This window comes from Mirounga leonina, unplaced genomic scaffold, assembly GCF_011800145.1.
Source record: "Mirounga leonina isolate KUSES-001 unplaced genomic scaffold, KU_Mleo_1.0 Mir_177, whole genome shotgun sequence".
In the NCBI taxonomy this organism is placed as follows: domain Eukaryota; kingdom Metazoa; phylum Chordata; class Mammalia; order Carnivora; family Phocidae; genus Mirounga; species Mirounga leonina.
Window position 1 is genome coordinate 3,004,320 of NW_023270459.1, and position 20,229 is coordinate 3,024,548.

The 20,229-nt window shown below is 36.4% G+C and overlaps 1 protein-coding gene across 1 annotated transcript in view; it reads right to left on the reverse strand.

Annotated features, from left to right (window-relative positions):
* Window positions 1-469: 469 nt before the first annotated feature.
* ZNF345 (zinc finger protein 345) overlaps window positions 470-20,229 on the reverse strand; it is a 29,215-nt gene continuing 9,455 nt past the window's right edge. The window contains exon 3 of the mRNA XM_035023739.1: window positions 470-3,372. Coding sequence (XP_034879630.1) covers window positions 1,854-3,293 — 1,440 coding nt within the window. The 5' untranslated portion in view covers window positions 3,294-3,372 and the 3' untranslated portion in view covers window positions 470-1,853. The remainder of the gene's footprint in view (window positions 3,373-20,229) is intronic.

Sequence of the window (20,229 nt, forward strand, 5' to 3'; positions counted from 1 at the left end):
CATGGTATGCCACCTTGGGGAAGGGGTGGCATTGGTAAAGTTCATCTTACCCCCTCCTTTTTTTTTTTTTTTCTTTTTTTCTTTTTCTCCAACACAGTGCTAGACTCTCTCCTCAGGAAATCTGGAGTTCTACAAAGGCTCTCTCATTTGTGAGTGGCTGCTCAAATCAGCATTCTCCAGATTTGCCCTTAATGCAGCCAAAAGGGGCTGGGGCTGGTTCAGACTCCTGCTGGTTTCACAGCCTGTATCAAGGACTGTCAGCTTATTACTTGATGTGGGTGAGACTCCTCTCAGGGCTTATGGTGTTGGATCCCACAACAACCACAGAGGGGCCAAATGAGGGTAGGCATCTTATGCTGTCATGATGCTGATGTCTTTCCTCAAAATTCAAATTTCTATGAAGAATTTTTATTTTCACCTTGGTATGAATTTTTCCTTCTTACACTTTACCATCACATATTTTTCTTTAAGATGAATTATCTCTTGTCATAAGAAATACATGTTGGTCAAACTTTTCTTATATTCATTTACATGAATGTCTTTTTTCCATTATAATGTCTTTGATGTTCAGTAAAACATGGATACTAGTTAAAAGTTTTTCCATAACAAAATTGAAAAGATAATAATAATGACAAAGGCTAATACTAAGCAAGTTTTATTATGTGATAGGCACAATTGTAGAATCCACATAACAAGCCTCTGAAATGAGCTAATTATGCCCACATTACCATAAGCACATTATATATGCATATAAAAGGACCTGGAAGAATAAGTAAGTTGGTTAACATTGGGGAAATAACTAGGGTCACGAATGTTGGTCAAGGGAAGCAGAGCTTATACATTATGGTATAAATCTTTAAAAGCAGAAAAGACCCCATACATTTTCTCTGAAATGAACAATAAAAAATAAAGACACATTTAAAAGGAGTCATCAAGGTAACTCTTTATAATGGCAAAATTTTCCATATTTGACAAAATAGGGGCTTGAAAAAGACAGGTGAATACCTTCAAGCCAATAGAAGAGTAACAATATATTTACAAAGAATATTAAAGGCTGATTATAGTATAGCAGAATCACACTTTCTTTCAAAAACCATGACATAGTCTTAAAGGGTTTGCTACAAAAGTTCGACAGTGATTGTCTATGGTTGGTATGATTACAGATAACTATTTTTGTTCATATCTACATTAATATAGAGAAGAACTATTTTGCAAAAAGAGTATAGACTTTATAAAAGTAAAGTAAAACAATATTCCAAAACAAAAGATACAGATCCACAAGATATTAAAGGATACTTAAAAGTAACAGTAACAACACAAACAAAATGGAACACAGATACACAGATATGCAAATTTAGAAAACGAAGACTGACCTGATATCCATGCTTCATATGTATAAAAATATAACTCATCATCAAACAGGCAATAAAAAATACAAAAATAGATATGATTATTAAATAAATGGTATTCAAATGAGAAACAGGGAGGGACAAATTTAGACCCTCAATAAATAATTTAAAATAATTTTGAGATGGATCAGTAAACAAAAGTAGCAGGGTGAGCCCCCAAATGAATTTTTTGATGTTTAAAATAAAGGCAAAATACAATAAGCAGTTTTTTAATTTTTAATATTCACAAGTATGAATTTTCTAAAAATAATGAAAGAATGAATATAGATAGAGTTCTTCAGAATGGTTTTTCTTTTCCTGTATAAATTCTCTCAGATGAAGTGGTAAAGCACAAGTAAGGCATCTGTACCTTAGTTACATTTGTAGTGACACTCCCTAATATGAGTTTTCTTATGTGTCCTTCCTTAACCACATAATTCTAACATAAATTTCCAATTCACAGAGCTACTCACCAGTATGACTTTTTTTATGTTGCTCAATCTCTGAACCCCTCCCAAAAGCCTTTCCACATTCCTTACATTCATAAAGTTTCTCACCACTATGAATTTTCTGATGTTGAGTAAGGCTTGAGCCAGTACCAAAATTCTTCCCACATTCCTTACATTCATAGGGTTTTTCACCAGTGTGTATTCTCTGGTGCCGGTTAAGAGCTGAACCACTACTGAAGGACTTTCCACATTCTTTACATTCATACGGTTTTTCACCAGTGTGAATTAGTTGGTGTTGGATAAGTTTTGAGCCACTACCAAAGGCCTTGCCACATTCTTTACATTCGTAAGGTTTCTCACCAGTATGAATTCTCTGATGTTGAGTAAGGTCTGAACAACTACTAAAGGTCTTCCCACATTCCTTACACTCATAGGGTTTCTCACCAGTGTGCATTCTTTGATGCTGAATAAGTTTTGAACCACTTCTAAAGGCCTTCTCACAATCCTTACACTCATAGGGTTTCTCACCAGTGTGAATTCTCTGATGTTGAGTGAGATCTGAGCCACTATTAAAAGCCTTCCCACATTCCTTACATACATAAGGTTTCTCACCAGTGTGAATTCTTTGATGTCGAGTAAGGGCTGATCCAAAACTAAAAGCCTTCCCACATTCATTACATATATATGGTTTTTCACCAGTATGAATTCTCTGATGCCGAGTAAGGGCCGAACCACTACTAAAAGCCATTCCACATGCTTTACATTCATAAGGTTTCTCACCAGTATGAATCCTTCGATGTTGAGTAAGGTTTGAACCACTGCCAAAGGCCTTCCCACAATCCTTACATTCATAAGGTTTCTCACCTGTATGAATTCTGTGATGCCGAGTAAGGGCTGATTCAAAACTAAAGGACTTCCCACATTCCTTACACTCATAAGGCTTTTCACCACTGTGAATTATCTGATGTCGAATAAGGCCTGATCCAAAACTAAAGGCTTTCCCGCATTCTTTACATTCATATGGTTTCTCACCAGTATGAATTCTCTGATGATGAGTAAGGTTTGAGCCACTACCAAAGGCCTTTCCACATTCACTACATTCATAAGGCTTCTCACCAGTATGAATTCTTTGATGGTAAGCAAGGTTTGCACCACTACCAAAGGCCTTGCCACATTCTTTACATTCATAAGGTTTCTCACCAGTATGAATTCGCTGATGTCGAATAAGGACCGATACAAAACTAAAATCCTTCCCACATTCCTTACATTCAAGGAGTTTCTCATCAGTATGTATTCTCTGATGCTGGGTATTGAAAGTGGGCATGTCTTCAGAAGTAAATATCATTTGACTGAAATGTCCTTCCTGAGATTCCTGTTTTCTCCCAAACTGGCTTTTACATTCCCAATCACCTCTGAAACTTGAACACTCAATGCTGTTTTTTATAAGTCTTTCCATTATCTCTCATCAGGATGATTCTATTCCATAAATATCCTTTTTCAGAAATAATTTCTTGGTCTCAACCTTGATTCACAGTCTGAAAGAAAATATAAAAGCAAACATTCACTTTCTTTGTGTTCTGGGAGAAAAAAAAACTTTAATAGAAATGAAAAGACTTAACTGAAACTAATTTTCATAAAAAGTGAGTAGCTTATACAGTTCTCAAATATGATTGGGCAATTTGATCAATTGAAAAGCAAAGTAAAAAGAAGTCACACTGGAAGGTGAAGGAGATATTTAGGAAAACAGATTAGTCAGTTGTTCCTAAATAGTGATTTAAATAAAAATCCCCTTCAAACACGGGGAGCTTGATAAATATAAAGACATCTAGGCTCTACCCCAATTTTGTTAGAGAATAAATCTAGTGTCATATACATTTTAAAATGAGGGTAATTACCATTTAACCCATTTCTTAGGGTTGTTTGGAGCATTAAGAAACTACAACTAGAAGGAAAAATCTAGGATAAATAATCAAGCAACAAACATAAATTGCATATATATATATCTGAAGGAAATAGAAGAGACTGTTACTCCAGATATAGCAGTATCCTGATGAAAGATTAATGTGATGAATGAGCACTGCAGAAGGAAGAATCTATGGTGGTTAGAATGTGGCTTATTTATGCCATTTCATAAAATCCATGTTTGCCTAGGAAGTCTATGAGGCTAAGCTTGGGAGAACAAAAAAGGGGACTCAGCAAAAGCTACTGTAATTGAGAATCTAGTTTTAAAGTCTGAGAGAAGGAAAGAGCAGACAGAGGTAATGTGATACTATTGGCAGACTGCAAGGACGCAAACAGATAAGTATTCTGAACCCCAGCTCCAATGATTATTGAATGATTCTGAAATCACACAAAATATATTTATGTAGTTGTATAAAGTAACTGCCACAGTGTTTAGTAGCTATTATTTTGGAAGACCTTTGGAAGATCAGAAAAAAGACTAGGAAAAAGAATGGATTTAAAAATATCAATTAAGTCCTTGAGCAAATACATCAAACCCCAAAGGTGAAAACATCTGAGCTCCATTCTCCTCTTATAACACTTACACAGCAAGATTGTTTGGGGTAGGCCTAAATATGTCCTGAAATTGTTCTTTCCATCTCCACTGTCAACAGATGATCCAGGCCAAAATTGTCTTTTATTTGGGCACAAAAGCAGCATTTTATTTAGTTGATTGCCCTTCCAGTTTTACACCCTTAGCAGCCAGAGTGATCAGCCCGGCACTGTTCTGTTAAAAACGCTTCAGTGATTCCCCATTGTCCTTAGGATAAGATCTGTATTCCTTAACTTGGTCTTAACAATTCCTCAGTAATCTGCCTCCTGCCTGCCTCTTCAACCTGATACTTCTCTCCCCTCAACAATAAGTTATAGCTACACTGGTCTTCTCAGTTTTTTAAATGCACTAAACTGTAATACTTCCCCCCCCACACACATACACAAAATGATTTCCTCTACCCTACATATTAGTCCATACTCTGGGCCTTACCAGTTCCTAGACATTGTTCAGGTCTCTGCTATGTGGCATATCCTAATAAAGACCTTTTCTGAATACTCAATCTTAATTATGCACATCCCACCATTACCTCTCAAAGCACTTTCCCCCCTTTTTTTCCTTCCATTCTTTGTATTTTGTTTTGGTAAGGGTTGATTACACATTTGTCTCCTACAATTGCAAACTTCATATTTGAATGTTTGCTTAATGTCTGTCTGCTACAGTAGAGCCAGCCTTCAGGAAGGAAGGATAACCAAGGTCTGTTACTTTAATCGACTTGAATTCTGGCACATGCAAAAAGATCAAGATACATTTAATGAATGCCTAATATAATAAATTAGTTTCAAAAATCATTATCCTTGAAAATAAACATGTAAAAACAAGATTTCTCTAGAAAGAGAATACTTTCTCTCAAAGAGGACAGGTGGATCACATACAGTTTTTCCTGTCCTTTTAAAAGCTTCACTAAAACCAATGAAATGGATTTTTTAAAAAGGACCAAATGCTTAGGCAAAGAGAATTAAAGAGGAGTTAGAAGCAACAAAACTTCTGAAGTTCGAAAAATAAATGACTAACTTAACAAACCAAAGAATGATGAAACCTAACTCAAAAAGTAAAGAAAACCCAGAGGAGGAGGATTTATGCTGCAGAACCCCCAGAAAGGCTTAAAAAATGGGGGCACTATGTACTTACGGAAATTTACCAGTTGGCATACAAAAAGTTAAGTCAGGTTCATAATGTCTGCTCTAAACTACAGAGAGGCAAATACCATCACATATTTAAGGAAAACCTATATGTAAAAAAAGATTAAATAAACAAACCCCAAGGAACGTAGAAGAGAAACTACATAAGAAAACAAGAAAGGGGCGCCTGGGTGGCTCAGTCGTTAAGCGTCTGCCTTCGGCTCAGGTCATGGTCCCAGGGTCCTGGGATCGAGCCCCGCATCGGGCTCCCTGCTCAGCGGGAGGCCTGCTTCTCCCTCTCCTACTCCCCCTGCTTGTGTTCCCTCTCGCTATGTTTCTCTCTGTCAAATAAATAAAATCTTTAAAAAAAAAAAAAAGAAAACAAGAAAAATTTCAGAAACCACTATTAATATCCTAAGAGGGACGTGAGAAGTTATTTTACATGGTAGAAAAATAGGATGACATAAAAGGAATGAGATAAAGAAAGAATCTTAGGAAATGAAAATATAATGTGGGAATAAAAACAAATAATTACAAAGATTAAAAGATAAATGAAAAATCTCTTTAGAAAGTACAAGAAGATATGGAAATGGAAAACAAATGAAAATTGGAAGGTCATGCAAGGCAGCTCAATATCTAATGGAAAGAGAACATTTTTGTAAGTGTGCTAAGCATCTGCCAAGTGTCAGGCAGGGTGCTAGAAGGAATCAAGAAATCTGAAAATTATTATTTTGAAAACACCAATCTAATCTAATCTAAACACTAATTCAGGCAAGGATTCTCAGTAAATCCTAAAACCAGAAAGTGAATGGTTGTTGAGAAAAAGGATACTCACTGGTCTCATAGTATCACTCCACAGGCTATTTACTAATTGTAAAGGGAAAAATATACCTTTATACTGGGAAGATTTAGTATTCACTACCTTTAACCTTAAGTTAAAAAAACTGGGCATCACCAATAGTGCAACAACCTGTGTCTCCCACTGTAATGCAATAAAAGGTACACCATCCAACATCCTATGCCTGCCAAATACTTAAGCTGAATCTAAGCCTCCGATTTCCATGAGAAAGCCATCAGACAAATGGAGGTTGTTAAGACAATCTATAAGACAACTGTCCTGAATTGTCTAAAACATTCAGTGTCATATTAAACAAACAAACAAACAAAAAATGAAAGCCTGTTCTAGATTAAAAGAGACTAAAGAGACCCAACATCTAAAATAATACATGGGGCGCCTGGGTGGCTCAGTTGGTTAAGCGACTGCCTTCGGCTCAGGTCATGATCCTGGAGTCCCGGGATCGAGTCCCGCATCAGGCTCCCTGCTCGGCAGGGAGTCTGCTTCTCCCTCTGACCTTCCTCCCTCTCATGCTCTCTGTCTCTCATTCTCTCTCTCTCAAATAAATAAATAAAATCTTTAAAAATAATAATAATAATAATAAAAAAATAATACATGAATCTTGATTGGATCCTAGATCAAACAAACAAGTGACCAAGTAAATGAACAAAAAACATTACACCAGCTAAAAAAAACTTTTTTGGGAACCACTGGAAATACTTGAACATGAAATGTTTGAGGTGATATTAATGAGTTAATGTAAATTTTCAGATTTGCTATGTCATTGTTATTGCTGGAAAAATGTCCTTATACCTAGGAAATGCATGCTAAAAGTATTAAGGGTAAAATGTCCAGAGTCCCCAACCTATTTTCAGATGATTCTGGGGGGTGGGGAATATGTGTGTGCGTGTATGTTTAGAAAGAGCAAATGTGGCAAAATGTTAACAATTGGCAATTTTAGGTGATGACTAAATAGGGTATATAGGGTACACTGGAATATTCTTTCAATTTTGCTGTCTATTAGACAATTTTCAAAGAAAACAGAAATTACAGATTGTTTTAGAAAGTATTTAAGAAATTTTCCAGACTTGAAGGACATGAATCTCCACATTTAATGGACTCACTTGATACCTAGAATAAAGAACAAAAATGATTCACACTAACATAGATGTTACATTGGGTTCCAGGACACTAGGAACAAAGAAAAGACCATAAAAGGTTCCAAAGATTAAAAATAGGGCATAAATAAAAATGCAGGAATGAACATGGCTTTGGAGTTCTCAATATTCTAAGCCAGAAGTCATAACTACAAAATTCTAAAGAAAAGTAATTTCACGTAGAATTCCTATCCTGCAAAAGAACCAATGTACTGGGTGAAAAAGCCCTTTTCAGATATACTAGAACTCACAAGTTTAACACATTCATCCATTCTTATATGCCACCTATATCAAAAACCAATTTTTATAAAAGACTTTATTTGAGAGAGAGAGTGTGTGTGTGCACTAGTGGGGGGTAGTGGGAGGGACAGAGGGAGAGGGAGAAGCAGACTCCCCATTGAGCAAGGAGCTTAACACAGGGCTCAATCCTAGGACCCTGGAATCATGACCTGAGCTGAAGGCAGACACTTAACCGAGTCACCCAGGCACCCCAAAACCAATTTTGACAATTGAAGTTTTCTTGGAGTCAGTCAAAAAACAAGAAGACATGAAATCCAAGAAATAAAAACTCAACACAGTAGATGAACACAGAATTCAAAAAGGCAAAATTTAAAATAATAGTTGGCAGAAAAGAACAAAGGATTGTAGGAGGGCTGTCTAAACTCAGGAACCTGACAGATTTACCAAAAATTTATTTTCTGAAAGACTTTGAGTATAAATTAGAGACATTTATATGGACAACCAGGAATCACCCTCCCTTAAAAAACAGGCAATATTAATTACTTAGAAAATAAAGTTGTAGAACAAAGTACACACAACTCATACCTCAGTTATGAATAAATCCATGATAAAGAGTAAAGAAATAAGCCTTATAATAGGAGAAGATATTTATAAAATAGTTATCAAAAACCTAGTATCCAAAATATAAAGATCTTTTTCAAATCATTAATAAGAAGCTAAATGATCCAAGAGAAAAGGAACCACTAAATAAATAAGAAGATATCTGTTATATAATAAAGAATTTGTCTGGTCTTTGTCCCAGGTTTCTAGATCATAGTTTCTAAAACCCTTGGAATTTCCCAAGTGATAGAAGTGTCTTTGTTATTGGATCACACCTGAGTTTATGCTAATGATGTAACTCATGGTGTGCCTGTGTAGGTAGCTTGAGCACTGGAGGTGGTCAACCCAACCTCTGGGAGAGGGGAGTGAAACTGCAGATTGAGTTCAATCATGCAGCCAATGATTAATCATTCATGCCACATAATGGAACCCCAATAAAAAGTCTGGACACTGAAGCTCTGTAGAACTTTCTGGCTGATGAACACACTGATGAACCAGAAAGGTAATGTAATCTAATTCCACAAGAAAATTCTACAGAAACTGTATTTGGGCTCCTTCCCAACTTTGCTTATGTATCTCTTCATCTACTCCTGATTTATATCCTTATTATTTATAATACAACTTTAATTTTGAGTATAGTGCTTTCCTGAATTCTAAGAGTTATTCTAGTAAACTTATTAAACTTGGTGGGAGGGGGAAGTCTTTCTTTTTCTTCCCAACCAGATTTGTAGCCAGCTGGTCTAAAGAAGGGAGAGTAAACAGTTAAAACCTGTGGAGTCTGACACTAACTCAGGGTGGTTAGTGACAGAATTCAACTGAAGTAACCACTTGGGGTTAAAACAGAATAATATCCTACATGCATGGACTGGAAAACTTAGTAGTGTTAAAAGATGGCAAAACTCAAAGCAATCTGCAGATTCAATGCAACCTCTATCAAAATTTCAATGGCGTTTTTGGAGAAATGAAAAGATGATCCTCAAATTCACATGGAATGGGCCCTGAATAGCCAAACAATATTGCAAAAGAAAAACAAAGTATGAAGATTACATCCTGATTTCAAAACTTACTAACAAAAAGTTATAGTAATCAAAATATTGTGATACTGATACAACTAGCATAGATATATAGACCAATGGGATAGAACTGAGAACCTAGAAATAAACCTAAATGCCTATGACCAATTGATTTTCAACAGGATGACAAGTCCATTCAAGGGGGAAAGAAACATTTCTTTAACAAATGGTGCTAGGACAACTGGATAAACATATGCAAAAGAATGAAGTCAAACCCTCAATCTCACTTCATATAAAAAATTAACTCATGAAACTGGACCCACTTTCTTAACCTATACACAAAAATAAACTCAGCATCGATTAAGGACCTAAATGTGAGACCAGAAACCATAAAAATCCTAGAAGAGAGAACAAGCATAATTTCTCCAACATCAGCCACAGCAACATTTTTCATGATGCTTATCTCCTGAGGCAAGGAAAATAAAAGCAAAAATAAACTACATCAAAATAACAGCAAAGTAAACAATCATGAGAACTAAAAGACAACCTACTGAATGGAAGAAGGTATTTTCAAATGACATAACCAATAAAGGGCTAGTATCCAAAATATATAAAGGACTTACACAACTCAACACCCCAAAACAAAATAATCCAATTAAAAATTGGGCAGAACCCATGAACAGACATTTCTCTAAAGAAGACTTATAGATGGCCAACAGACACATGAAAAGATGCTCAACATCACTCATCATCAGGGAAATGCAAGTAAAAACCACAATGAGATATCATCTCACACCTGTCAGAATAGCTAGAATCAGTAAAAAAGAAACAAGTGTTAGCGAGGATGTGGAGAAAAAGGAACCTTCGGGCACTGTTGGTGGGAATGCAAACTGTGCAGACACTGTGGGAAACAGTATGAAGATGCCTCAAAAAAATTAAAAGTAGAATGACCCTATGATTCAGTAATTTCGCTACTGGGTATTTAACCAAAGAAAACACTAATTCAAAAAGATCTATCACCTCACACTAGTCAGAATGTCTAAAATTAACAAGTCAGGAAAGGACAGATGTTGGCGAGGACGCAGAGAAAGGGGAACCCTCGTACACTGTTGGTGGAAATGCAAGCTGGTGCAGCCACTCCAGAAAACAGTATGGAGGTTCCTCAAGAAGTTGAAAATAGGGGTGCCTGGGTGGCTCAGTTGTTAAGCGTCTGCCTTCGGCTCAGGTCACGATCCCAGGGTCCTGGGATCAAGCCCTGCATCGGGCTCCCTGCTCCGTGGGAAGTCTGCTTCTCCCTCTCCCACTCCCCTGCTTGTGTTCCTGCTCTATCTCTCTCTGTCAAATAAATAAAATCTTAAAAAAAAAAAAAAAAGTTGAAAATAGAGCTACCCTATGACCCAGCAATTGTACTACTGGGTATTTACCCCAAAGATACAAATGTAATGATCCGGAGGGGCACCTGTACCCCAATGTTTATAGCAGCAATGTCCACAATAGCCCAGATGTCCATCAACAAGATGAATGGATAAAGAAGATGTGATATACACACACTATAGAATACTACTCAGCCATGAAAAAAATTGAAATCTTGCCATTTGCAATGACGTGGATGGAACTAGAGGGTATTATGCTAAATGAAATAAGTCAATCAGAGAAAGACAATTATCATATGACCTCACTTGTATGTGGAATTTAAGAAACAAAACAGAGGATCATAGGGGAAGAGAGGAAAAAATAAAACAAGACAAAATCAGAGAGGGAGACAAACCAAAGAGACTCTTATTCATAGGAAACAAACAGGGGTGCTGGAGGGGACAGGGTGGGGGTTGAGGTAACTGGGTGATGGACATTAAGGAGGGCACATGATGTAATGAGCCCTGGGTATTACATAAGACTGATACATAATCACTGACCTCTACCTCTGAAACCAATGATACATTATATGTTAACTAATTGAATTTAAATTTTAAAAAAATAAAAAAGAAAAGGAAAAATAAGATCTATGCACTCCTATGTTTACTGCAGCATTATTTACAATAGCCAAATTATAGAAGCAACCCAAATGTCCATCAATAGATGAATGGATAGGGGCGCCTGGGTGGCTCAGTCATTAAGCGTCTGCCTTCAGCTCAGGTCATGATCCCAGGGTCCTGGGATCGAGTCCCACATCAGGCTCCCTGCTCGGTGGGGAGTCTGCTTCTCCCTCTCCCTCTGCCTCTGCTTGTGTGCTCTCTCTCTCCTTCTCTGTCAAATAAATAAATAAAATCTTTAAAAAAAAATAGATGAATGGATAAAGATGTGATATTTATATATATATATATAATATTACTCAGCCATAAAAAAGAATAAAATCTTGCCATTTGCAACAACATGGATGGATCTAGAGAGTACAATGCTAGGTGAAATAAGTCAGTCAAAAACAAATACCATATGATTTCACTCATATGTGGAATTTAAGAAACAAAACAAAGAAAGAAAAAAAGAGACAAACAAAAAAAGACTCAAATATACAGAACAAACTGGTGGTTATCGGGAGAGAGGTCAGTAGGGGGATGGATGAAATAGCTGAAAGGGATTAACAGTATACTTATTGTGATGAGCACTGTGTAATGTATAGAATTGTTGAATCACTATATTGTACACCTGAAATTAATATAACTGTATGTTAATGGTACTAGAATTTTAAAAAATGTAAAGCCCTCTTTCATAAAAATTGGCTTAACATTAAAAAAATTAAGCCAAAATGGATCAACAGTGTAAATATAAGAGCTAACCCATAAAACTTTTTTTTAAGATTTTATTTATTTATTTGAGAGAGAGAGACAGAGAGTGCGAGAGAAAGAGAGAGCACAAGCAGGTTGGAGGGGCAGAGGGAGCGGGAGAAGCAAGCTCCCCGATGAGCAGGAAGCCCAACACGGGGCTCGCTCCCAGGACCCCGGGATCAAGACCTGAGCTGAAGGCAGACACTTAACCAACTGAGCCACCAAGGCGCCCCCTATATCAAACTCTTTTAAGAAAACACAGGGATTTATAAATCTTTATGACCTTGGAATTGGCAATATATTCTTAGTAATTATACTATTACAAGTACTTGGTAAGTATTTCTTGTACTTTTCAAAGTACAAATAATAAAAAAATACATTTTAATTCATCAAAGTTAAAGGTTTTGTGCTTCAAACAGCTAAGGGTGTTTTATGGGGTGAAGAAAATTTTTAAACTAGAGAGAGCTGATGTATGCACAACATTGTGAAGACAGGTTAAATACCATGGAATTTACACTAACTACAACTGAATTGTATACTTTAAAATGGTTAACTATTATGTGAATTCACCTAAACAAGAAAAACCTTTGAAAAAAAGAAGCCAAAAGAAAACTGGAACGAAAAGATGCTGTTTCATTACTAATTAAGATATTGTAAATTAAAACCATAATGACAGATCACTATAAATATATCGGATAAAAAGTGTAAGGATTCCAAATCTTGGCAAAGATGTGAAGCAGTAGGTAAACATACATTGTTAGAAACAGAATCTCAGAACCACTCTGAAACAGTTTGGTATTATTTAGGTTAATATACGTATTCCTATGATTCAGCAGTTACACTCCTAGGAAAAACATACACTAGAATGTTGATAGCAGCAACAGTTTCTATTAAGAGCAAATAGATGAAAACCCCAATATCCACAAAAAATATATATTGGATAAAGTAAAGTACGATATAGTCATACAGCTATTGAAATGAAATAGCATGCAACAGTGAAAATAAACAAGATACATCTAAACTATTCCATATGAATTAATTTTAAAAATATTAAACAGGGGTGCCTGGATGGCTCAGTCGTTAGGCGTCTGCCTTCGGCTCAGGTCACGATCCCAGGGTCTTGGGATCAAGCCCTGCATTAGGCTCCCTGCTCGGCCGGAGGCTTGCTTCTCCCTCTCCCACTCCCCCTGCTTGTGTTCCCTCTCTTGCTGTGTCTCTCTCTCTCTCTCAAATAAATAATCTTTAAATAAATAAATAAATAAAAATAAAAATAAAAATATTAAACACAAAATTAACAAAACACACAGTATGATTTAATTTATATACAGTTTAAAAGCAGGCAAAATTATAAAACATTCCTTAGGCTGTCACAAAAAGTTGGTAAAATGGATGTCTATAATAGCAGAGGAATTATTTTTACAAAAGTCTTTTTAATGGTTACACCTCAGTAGGAAATAAAAAAAGATTAATTTTGTTTGGGCAGGCAGAGGGATTTGAGGTAACAGCAAAGTATTTTTTAAACTGTGTGATGGTTATATGGGTTATTATTTTAAAAATATAGTTTTTGGTCAAATATTACTGTTTCTTTTTTTAAAGATTTTATTTATTTGACAGAGACAGAGCGAGAGAGGGAACACAAGTAAAGGGAGAGAGGGAGAAGCAGGCTTCCCACGGAGCAGGGAGCCTGATGTGGGGCTCGATCCCAGGACTCTGGGATCATGACCTGAGCCGAAGGCAGACACACTACTGAGTGTCTCTGTGAGGGTGTTTTTGAATGAGTTCAACATTTAAATAAGTAAATTGACTTGTGAGTAAGTGACCGAGTAAAGCAGATTGCTCTTCCTAATGTGGGTGGGCCTCATATAATCAACTGAAGGCTTGAACAGAACAAAAGTCTGATCCCCCAGTGAATAAAGGGAATTTCTCCTGTACGACTGCTTTCTAGCTCGGCCATCGGTTTTCCTCCTGCATCTAGACTCAAACTGAAACAGTAACGCTTCCCAGATCTCAAGCTTGCTGGCCTTTGGACTGGAACTCTACCATCAGCTCTTCAGTTCTCTAGCTTGTGGACTGTAGATCTTGGGGCTTGTCAGCCTCCATTATTGCATGACACAATTCCTTATTATATATTTATATATTTCCCATTGGTTCTGATTCCTTGGAGAATCCACTAACCCACCCCATCAAAGTATATATACACAAATTATATATCCACATATATATGTGTGTGTGTGTTGTTTAAGTAAGAATCATTGTACGTGTACAGCACTATTTAGCGAGACTAATCTCACTTTTCTTAGTACAACTGAAAAGAAGAGTTTGAGACAATTCAAGAAAACTGCCTTTCCCTAAGTGAGAATAAACTTCCATTTTGTCCATGATATGTTAGCTAATTTTATTTTTTTATCTTTCCTGGAGATTTAGATCCAAACTATCTTGGTTAAGATCATTGGCTCTGAAGTCTGACAAACCCAGCTTTCAATCCAGGTCCTAAAATCTAGGTCCCAACACTTACATCCTTGGGTAAATTATTTGCCCCACTAAAACTCAGTTTCCTCCTCTATAGAATATCGGCAAAAAAATTCAGTTTCTAAGGTTCTATATATAGTACCTTACACATAATAAAGCTCAAGAAATGGCATTTTCATTTATCAATTATCCCTATCTTATTATGCTATACAGTTATTTTGTGTAAGTCCACAAAATCAAATAAAAAGTGTTATGTTGGACATTTCATCCAGTGAATTGTCAGATAACCTATTACTTTTTTGCTCCTGATTCTCTATTATAATTGTATCAGAATTTCATTTTAAATCTTATTGTTTTAAGATATCACAACTTTATAAAATGATTTAACATAAACATAAGTGGCAATATATGACAAGCATACCAATATTGGGGAAGGGAGTACGACATTCTTCTTTTATGTTCAAAATCTACATATGATTTGAGAAATAGAGACACAAATTCCTCCTGAGGTAAGTCATCTTTCTTGGATGTCTCTAAACTCCTCTTTCTGACTGCACCAATAAGAGCCAAAAGAGGTTATTCTCTATAAATGGTGCTGTATCTCTAGAGTTAAAAATACATTGCCTGAAGTTGTAATGGGTCATCACTGTTGGCTTCTGTCCCAGAGACCTAGATCTATGTAACTTTTTAAAAAACTTTATTTATTTAAGCAATCTCTACACTCAACAACTCAAACTCACAGCCCCAAGATCAAGAGTCTCATGCTCTTCTGACTGAGCAGCCAGGTGCTCCTAGATCTATAGAACTCAGAAAAATCAGTTGGTGTTCATTGGTTCAGCTAGTAAGGCTCTCAAATGTCTTATCCTTCCCAAAGGTCCCATCTGATTATACAATAATCAGTGAACAGAGATTGATCTACTTTTTTTTTTTTAAAGATTTTTTATTTATTTATTTGACAGAGACACAGCGAGAGAGGGAACACAAGCAGGGGGAGTGGGAGAGGGAGAAGCAGGCTCCCCGCAGAGCAGGGAGCCTGATGCGGGACTCAATCCCAGGACCCTGGGATCATGACCTGAGCTGAAGGCAGTCGCTTAACCAACTGAGCCACCCAGGCACCCTGATCTAGTTTTAAATTAGCATCATATCATGATGTATTTGATCTTTTTTTTTTTTTTTTTTTTTTTGCTTTTCAGAGAAAAGCACAGCCAACTTAACCCGGTCTATTTGTATAATATACTTTAAAGAATTATCCTTTATTTTTTTTAAAAAAAGGCAAGATGAGTATTTAGAAAATTATTAGAGCTTACTACACTTTCCTTTGTCTTTTTGCAAGAAGTAGTCATGTTATATATAAAGGACACCCTCCTGGGCATATTTCATGGTCTCCTGGACATAGCACTGTGTTGTTGAAGGTGCACTGATGGGCAATAAAGACAGTGCTCCATATGTCACATTTATCTTCTCATCTCTTGGAGACCTGGGGGGAATACACTCTACTAAATTCAAACCTAGAATATATTTTATACATGCCTGAATGTACAAAACTTTTAACTTCAAATAAAAAAAAAGAGAGTACATTCCCCAATTTATCTGCTAAAACTAGTATAGCCATGATGCCAAATAAGAAAATGACTATAAACATAATAAAATTTTAAAAATAATAAAAAAAGAAAATGACTATAAAAGAGAATAATTTCAGGCTGATTTAACTTATGAATATAGATATAAATATTGAAAACAAAATTCTAGCAAACAATACAGTAAGAAATAAAAAAGAAAAGATTATAACTAAGTTTATTTTATTCAAGGAAGATAAGATTCCTCTAACATTAGAAAACATATTAACATAATTAACTTTGTTAACAGATTAAAGAGAAAAAGCACAATTATCTCCAATAAGCAGAGAATAATTTGATGAAATTCAACATCCAATTATTTTTTTTTTAAAGATTTATTTATTTATTTATTTGACAGAGAGAGAGAGATAGCGAGAGCAGGAACACAAGCAGGGGGAGTGGAAGAGTGAGAAGCAGGCCTCCTGCCGAGCAGAGAGCCCGATGTGGGACTCGATCCCAGGACCCCGGGATCATGACCTGAGCCGAAGGCAGACGCTTAACGACTGAGCCACCCAGGCGCCCTCAACATCCAGTTATTAAACAGAAAAAAAAAAGAACTTAAAAACCTGTGAGTAGAAGGAATTTTCCTTATACTGATGAATGGTACCTACAAAATACAGGAAAGAACATACTAAATGATGAAAAAGTTAAGTGCATGTCCTTAAAAGTTATAGCAAGTAAAATATATAAGCCACTGGAAAGCAAGAAACAAAACTGATGTTTGCAGATCTTATGATTGCCTACAAGGAAAAAATGCAAAAGATTCTCTAACAGATTGTTATATTTAGTAAAAGATTTTGCAGAACTCTCAGAAATAAACCAGAAAACAAAGGTCAACTGCATCTCTACATACCAGCAACAAAGTTAGAAAAATACATTTTATTTAGGGGTGTCTGGCTGGCTCAGTCAGTAGGGCAGGCAACTCTTAATCTTGGGATCATGAGTTTGAGCCCACATTGAGTACAGAGGTTACTTTAAAAAAATAAAATATAGGGGCGCCTGGATGGCTCAGTCGTTAAGCATCTGCCTTCGGCTCAGGTCATGGTCCTAGGGTCCTGGGATCGAGCCCCGCATCAGGCTTCCTGCTTGGTGGGAAGCCTGCTTTTCCCTCTCCTACTCCCCCTGCTTGGGTTCCTGCTCTCACTATCTCTCTCTCTCTGTCAAATAAATAAATAAATAAATAATCTTTAATAAAATAAAATATGAAAATGAAAATACATTTTATTACAAATAGTACCAATGCAAAGTACTTAGAAATGTGTAATATGTGAACAGAATTATAAAAGTGGACTGAGATATTAAACAACACCTAAATACATGGAAATGTCATTTCTTATTAAAAAGAAGCATCAATTTTGTAAAGCTATCAATTCTCCTGAATAATCTACACATTTACTGCAATTGTAATAAAAATCACAAGTTTTTCATGGACCTTGACAAGATGATTTCTAACTTACATATAGAAGACTAAGGGACACTCCTTAAAAATAAGCTGGAAGGACTCACTCTATCAGATGTCACGACTTACTAGGAGGGCGCCTGGGTGGCTCAGTTGGTTAAGCCACTGCCTTAGGCTCAGGTCATGATCCTGGAGTCCTGGGATCGAGTCCCGCATTGGGCCCCCTACTCAGCAGGGAGTCTGCTTCTCCCTCTGACCCTCTCCCCTCTCATGTGCTCTCTCTCTCATTCTCTCTCTTTCAAATAAATAAATAAATAAATCTTTAAAAAAAAATTTTTTTTTTAGGGCGCCTGGGTGGCTCAGTTGGTTAAGCGACTGCCTTTGGCTCAGGTCATGATCCTGGAGTCCCAGGATCGAGTCCCGCATCAGGCTCCCTGCTCAGCGGGGAGTCTGCTTCTCCCTCTGACCCTCTAACCCTTTTCCTTCTTGTGCTCTCTGTCTCTCATTCTCTCTCTCTCAAATAAATAAATAAAATCTTTAAAAAAAATTTTTTTTTTTTTAAAAAAGACTTACTAGGAAACAATACTCACTGACTGTGGCATTGGCACAGAGAAAAAATTAGAAAACTATGGCACAGAAGACTGAGCCAGGAATACACTCACATACATATGGAAACTTATGATCGGACAATCCTGGCACTGCAACTCTTCCAGATTAAAGAAGACTAAAAGAGAGGTGATACTAAATTCAATGTGTGATCCTAGACTGTATCCTGGACAGTGCCTGGGAACAGAGGATGAGGGCACAGTGAGTATTACAAAAAAACATTATTGGGACCAGTGAAAAATCTTGAATATAGACTGTTAAGTAAGAGTACTGTAATTGTTTAAATTTCTTATTTTAATAAGTGTACTGTGGTCATGTAAGAGAATATTCTTGTTCTGAGAAAATAACACACTGACATGTTTAAAAGTAAAGAAGCAAATTTCCACAACTTATTTTTTTTTAAAGATTTTATTTATTTATTTAACAGAGAGAGTGAGAGAACATAAGCAGGGGGAGCACCAGAGGGAGTGGAAGAAGCAGGCTCCCCGCCGAGCAGGGAGCCCAATGCGGGGCTTGATCCCAGAACCCTGGGATCACGACCTGAGCTGAAGGCAGACGCTTAACCAACAGCCACACAGGCACCCCTCCACAACTTATTCTTAAATAGTTCAGGTAAAACGTGTGCATTGCGTATGTGTGTGTGGGCACATGCATATATAGAGAGAACTACAAGCACATACAGGAATGATCATGCAAATAGGGCAAAAGTAACTGTTGGTGAATCTGAGTAAAGAGTACACAAGAATATTATGTACTATTCTTGTAAGTTTACTGCAAGTTTGGATTTAATCAAAATTTAAAAGTAATCCAAAACAAGACATATTATTAAATAATTCTCAAGTTAAATATGAAACTAAATAGAAATATAAAATACCTAGAAATGAAGTGAAAAGGAGACCAATATATTTTTTTTAAATGTTGATACAAGAAAATTACAAAGAAAAAATTAATAACATTAAACTTCAAAAAATAAAATAAAACTAATCTGAATTCAATATTGTAACAAAATGGCAGGAAAGGATATAAAAACAGAATACAAAAGTTTTAAAATTTGTAAGTCACAAAACTCAAAACTTGCTTTTGAAAAGCATGAAGACTGCTGATAAAACATGAAAACTGATGTTTTATGTTTTCTCCCACAACACCACTAAAATGACCAAACAATGATAGTTTCATAATATTAATTGCTGGCAAGAACGCAGGTATGACAGATATTGTTGCCTGCCTCCTTCAAACTCATCCCTCCTCTACCTACTTGCTACAGAATGGTTTTGGTTTTGGTTTTTTTGATAGTTACAGTACTCAGCTCTAGAAAATGAATCATGATTGGGGCGCCTGGGTGGCTCAGTCGTTAAGCGTCTGCCTTCGGCTCAGGTCATGATCCCAGGGTCCTGGGATCGAGCCCCGCATCGGGCTCCCTGCTCTGCGGGAAGCCTGTTTCTCCCTCTAACTCTCCCCCTGCTTGTGATCCTGCTATCACTGTGTCTCTCTCTGTCAAATAAATAAATAAAATCTTTAAAAAAAAAAAAAAAAGAAAGAAAATGAATCATGATTTCCCTAAGTCAGTGGTTCCTAACTCTGACTGCAATTAGAATCAACTGGGTAGTTTTCAAAAAATTCTAGAGCTTGAACCCCACTTCAGACCAATTAAATCTCAATGTTTTTTCTTGTCACTTTGTACGAGCATTTAAGTCATTAATTCACAACTGTGCATACTAGAATCATCTGGTGCTCTTTTAAAAATGATAATGCTCAGGCCATATCCCAGATGAATGAAATCAGAATCGCTGTGGGCATGACCCAGACATCAGTAACCAAGGTTAAGAATCACTAGCATAAATTAAAAAAAAAAAAAGCAAGTTCTTTTTTGCACCTCATGTAGCCATAAGTAAACTAACTAGAAGTGGAGAAACAGGTTCTGTCAGAGAGAGTTAGGCGTACTATGAAGTGAACAATCTATTGTGAAGTTTAACTTGTAAATATTTACTGAAGTTTAAAATATGTGTATTCTATTGTCCCC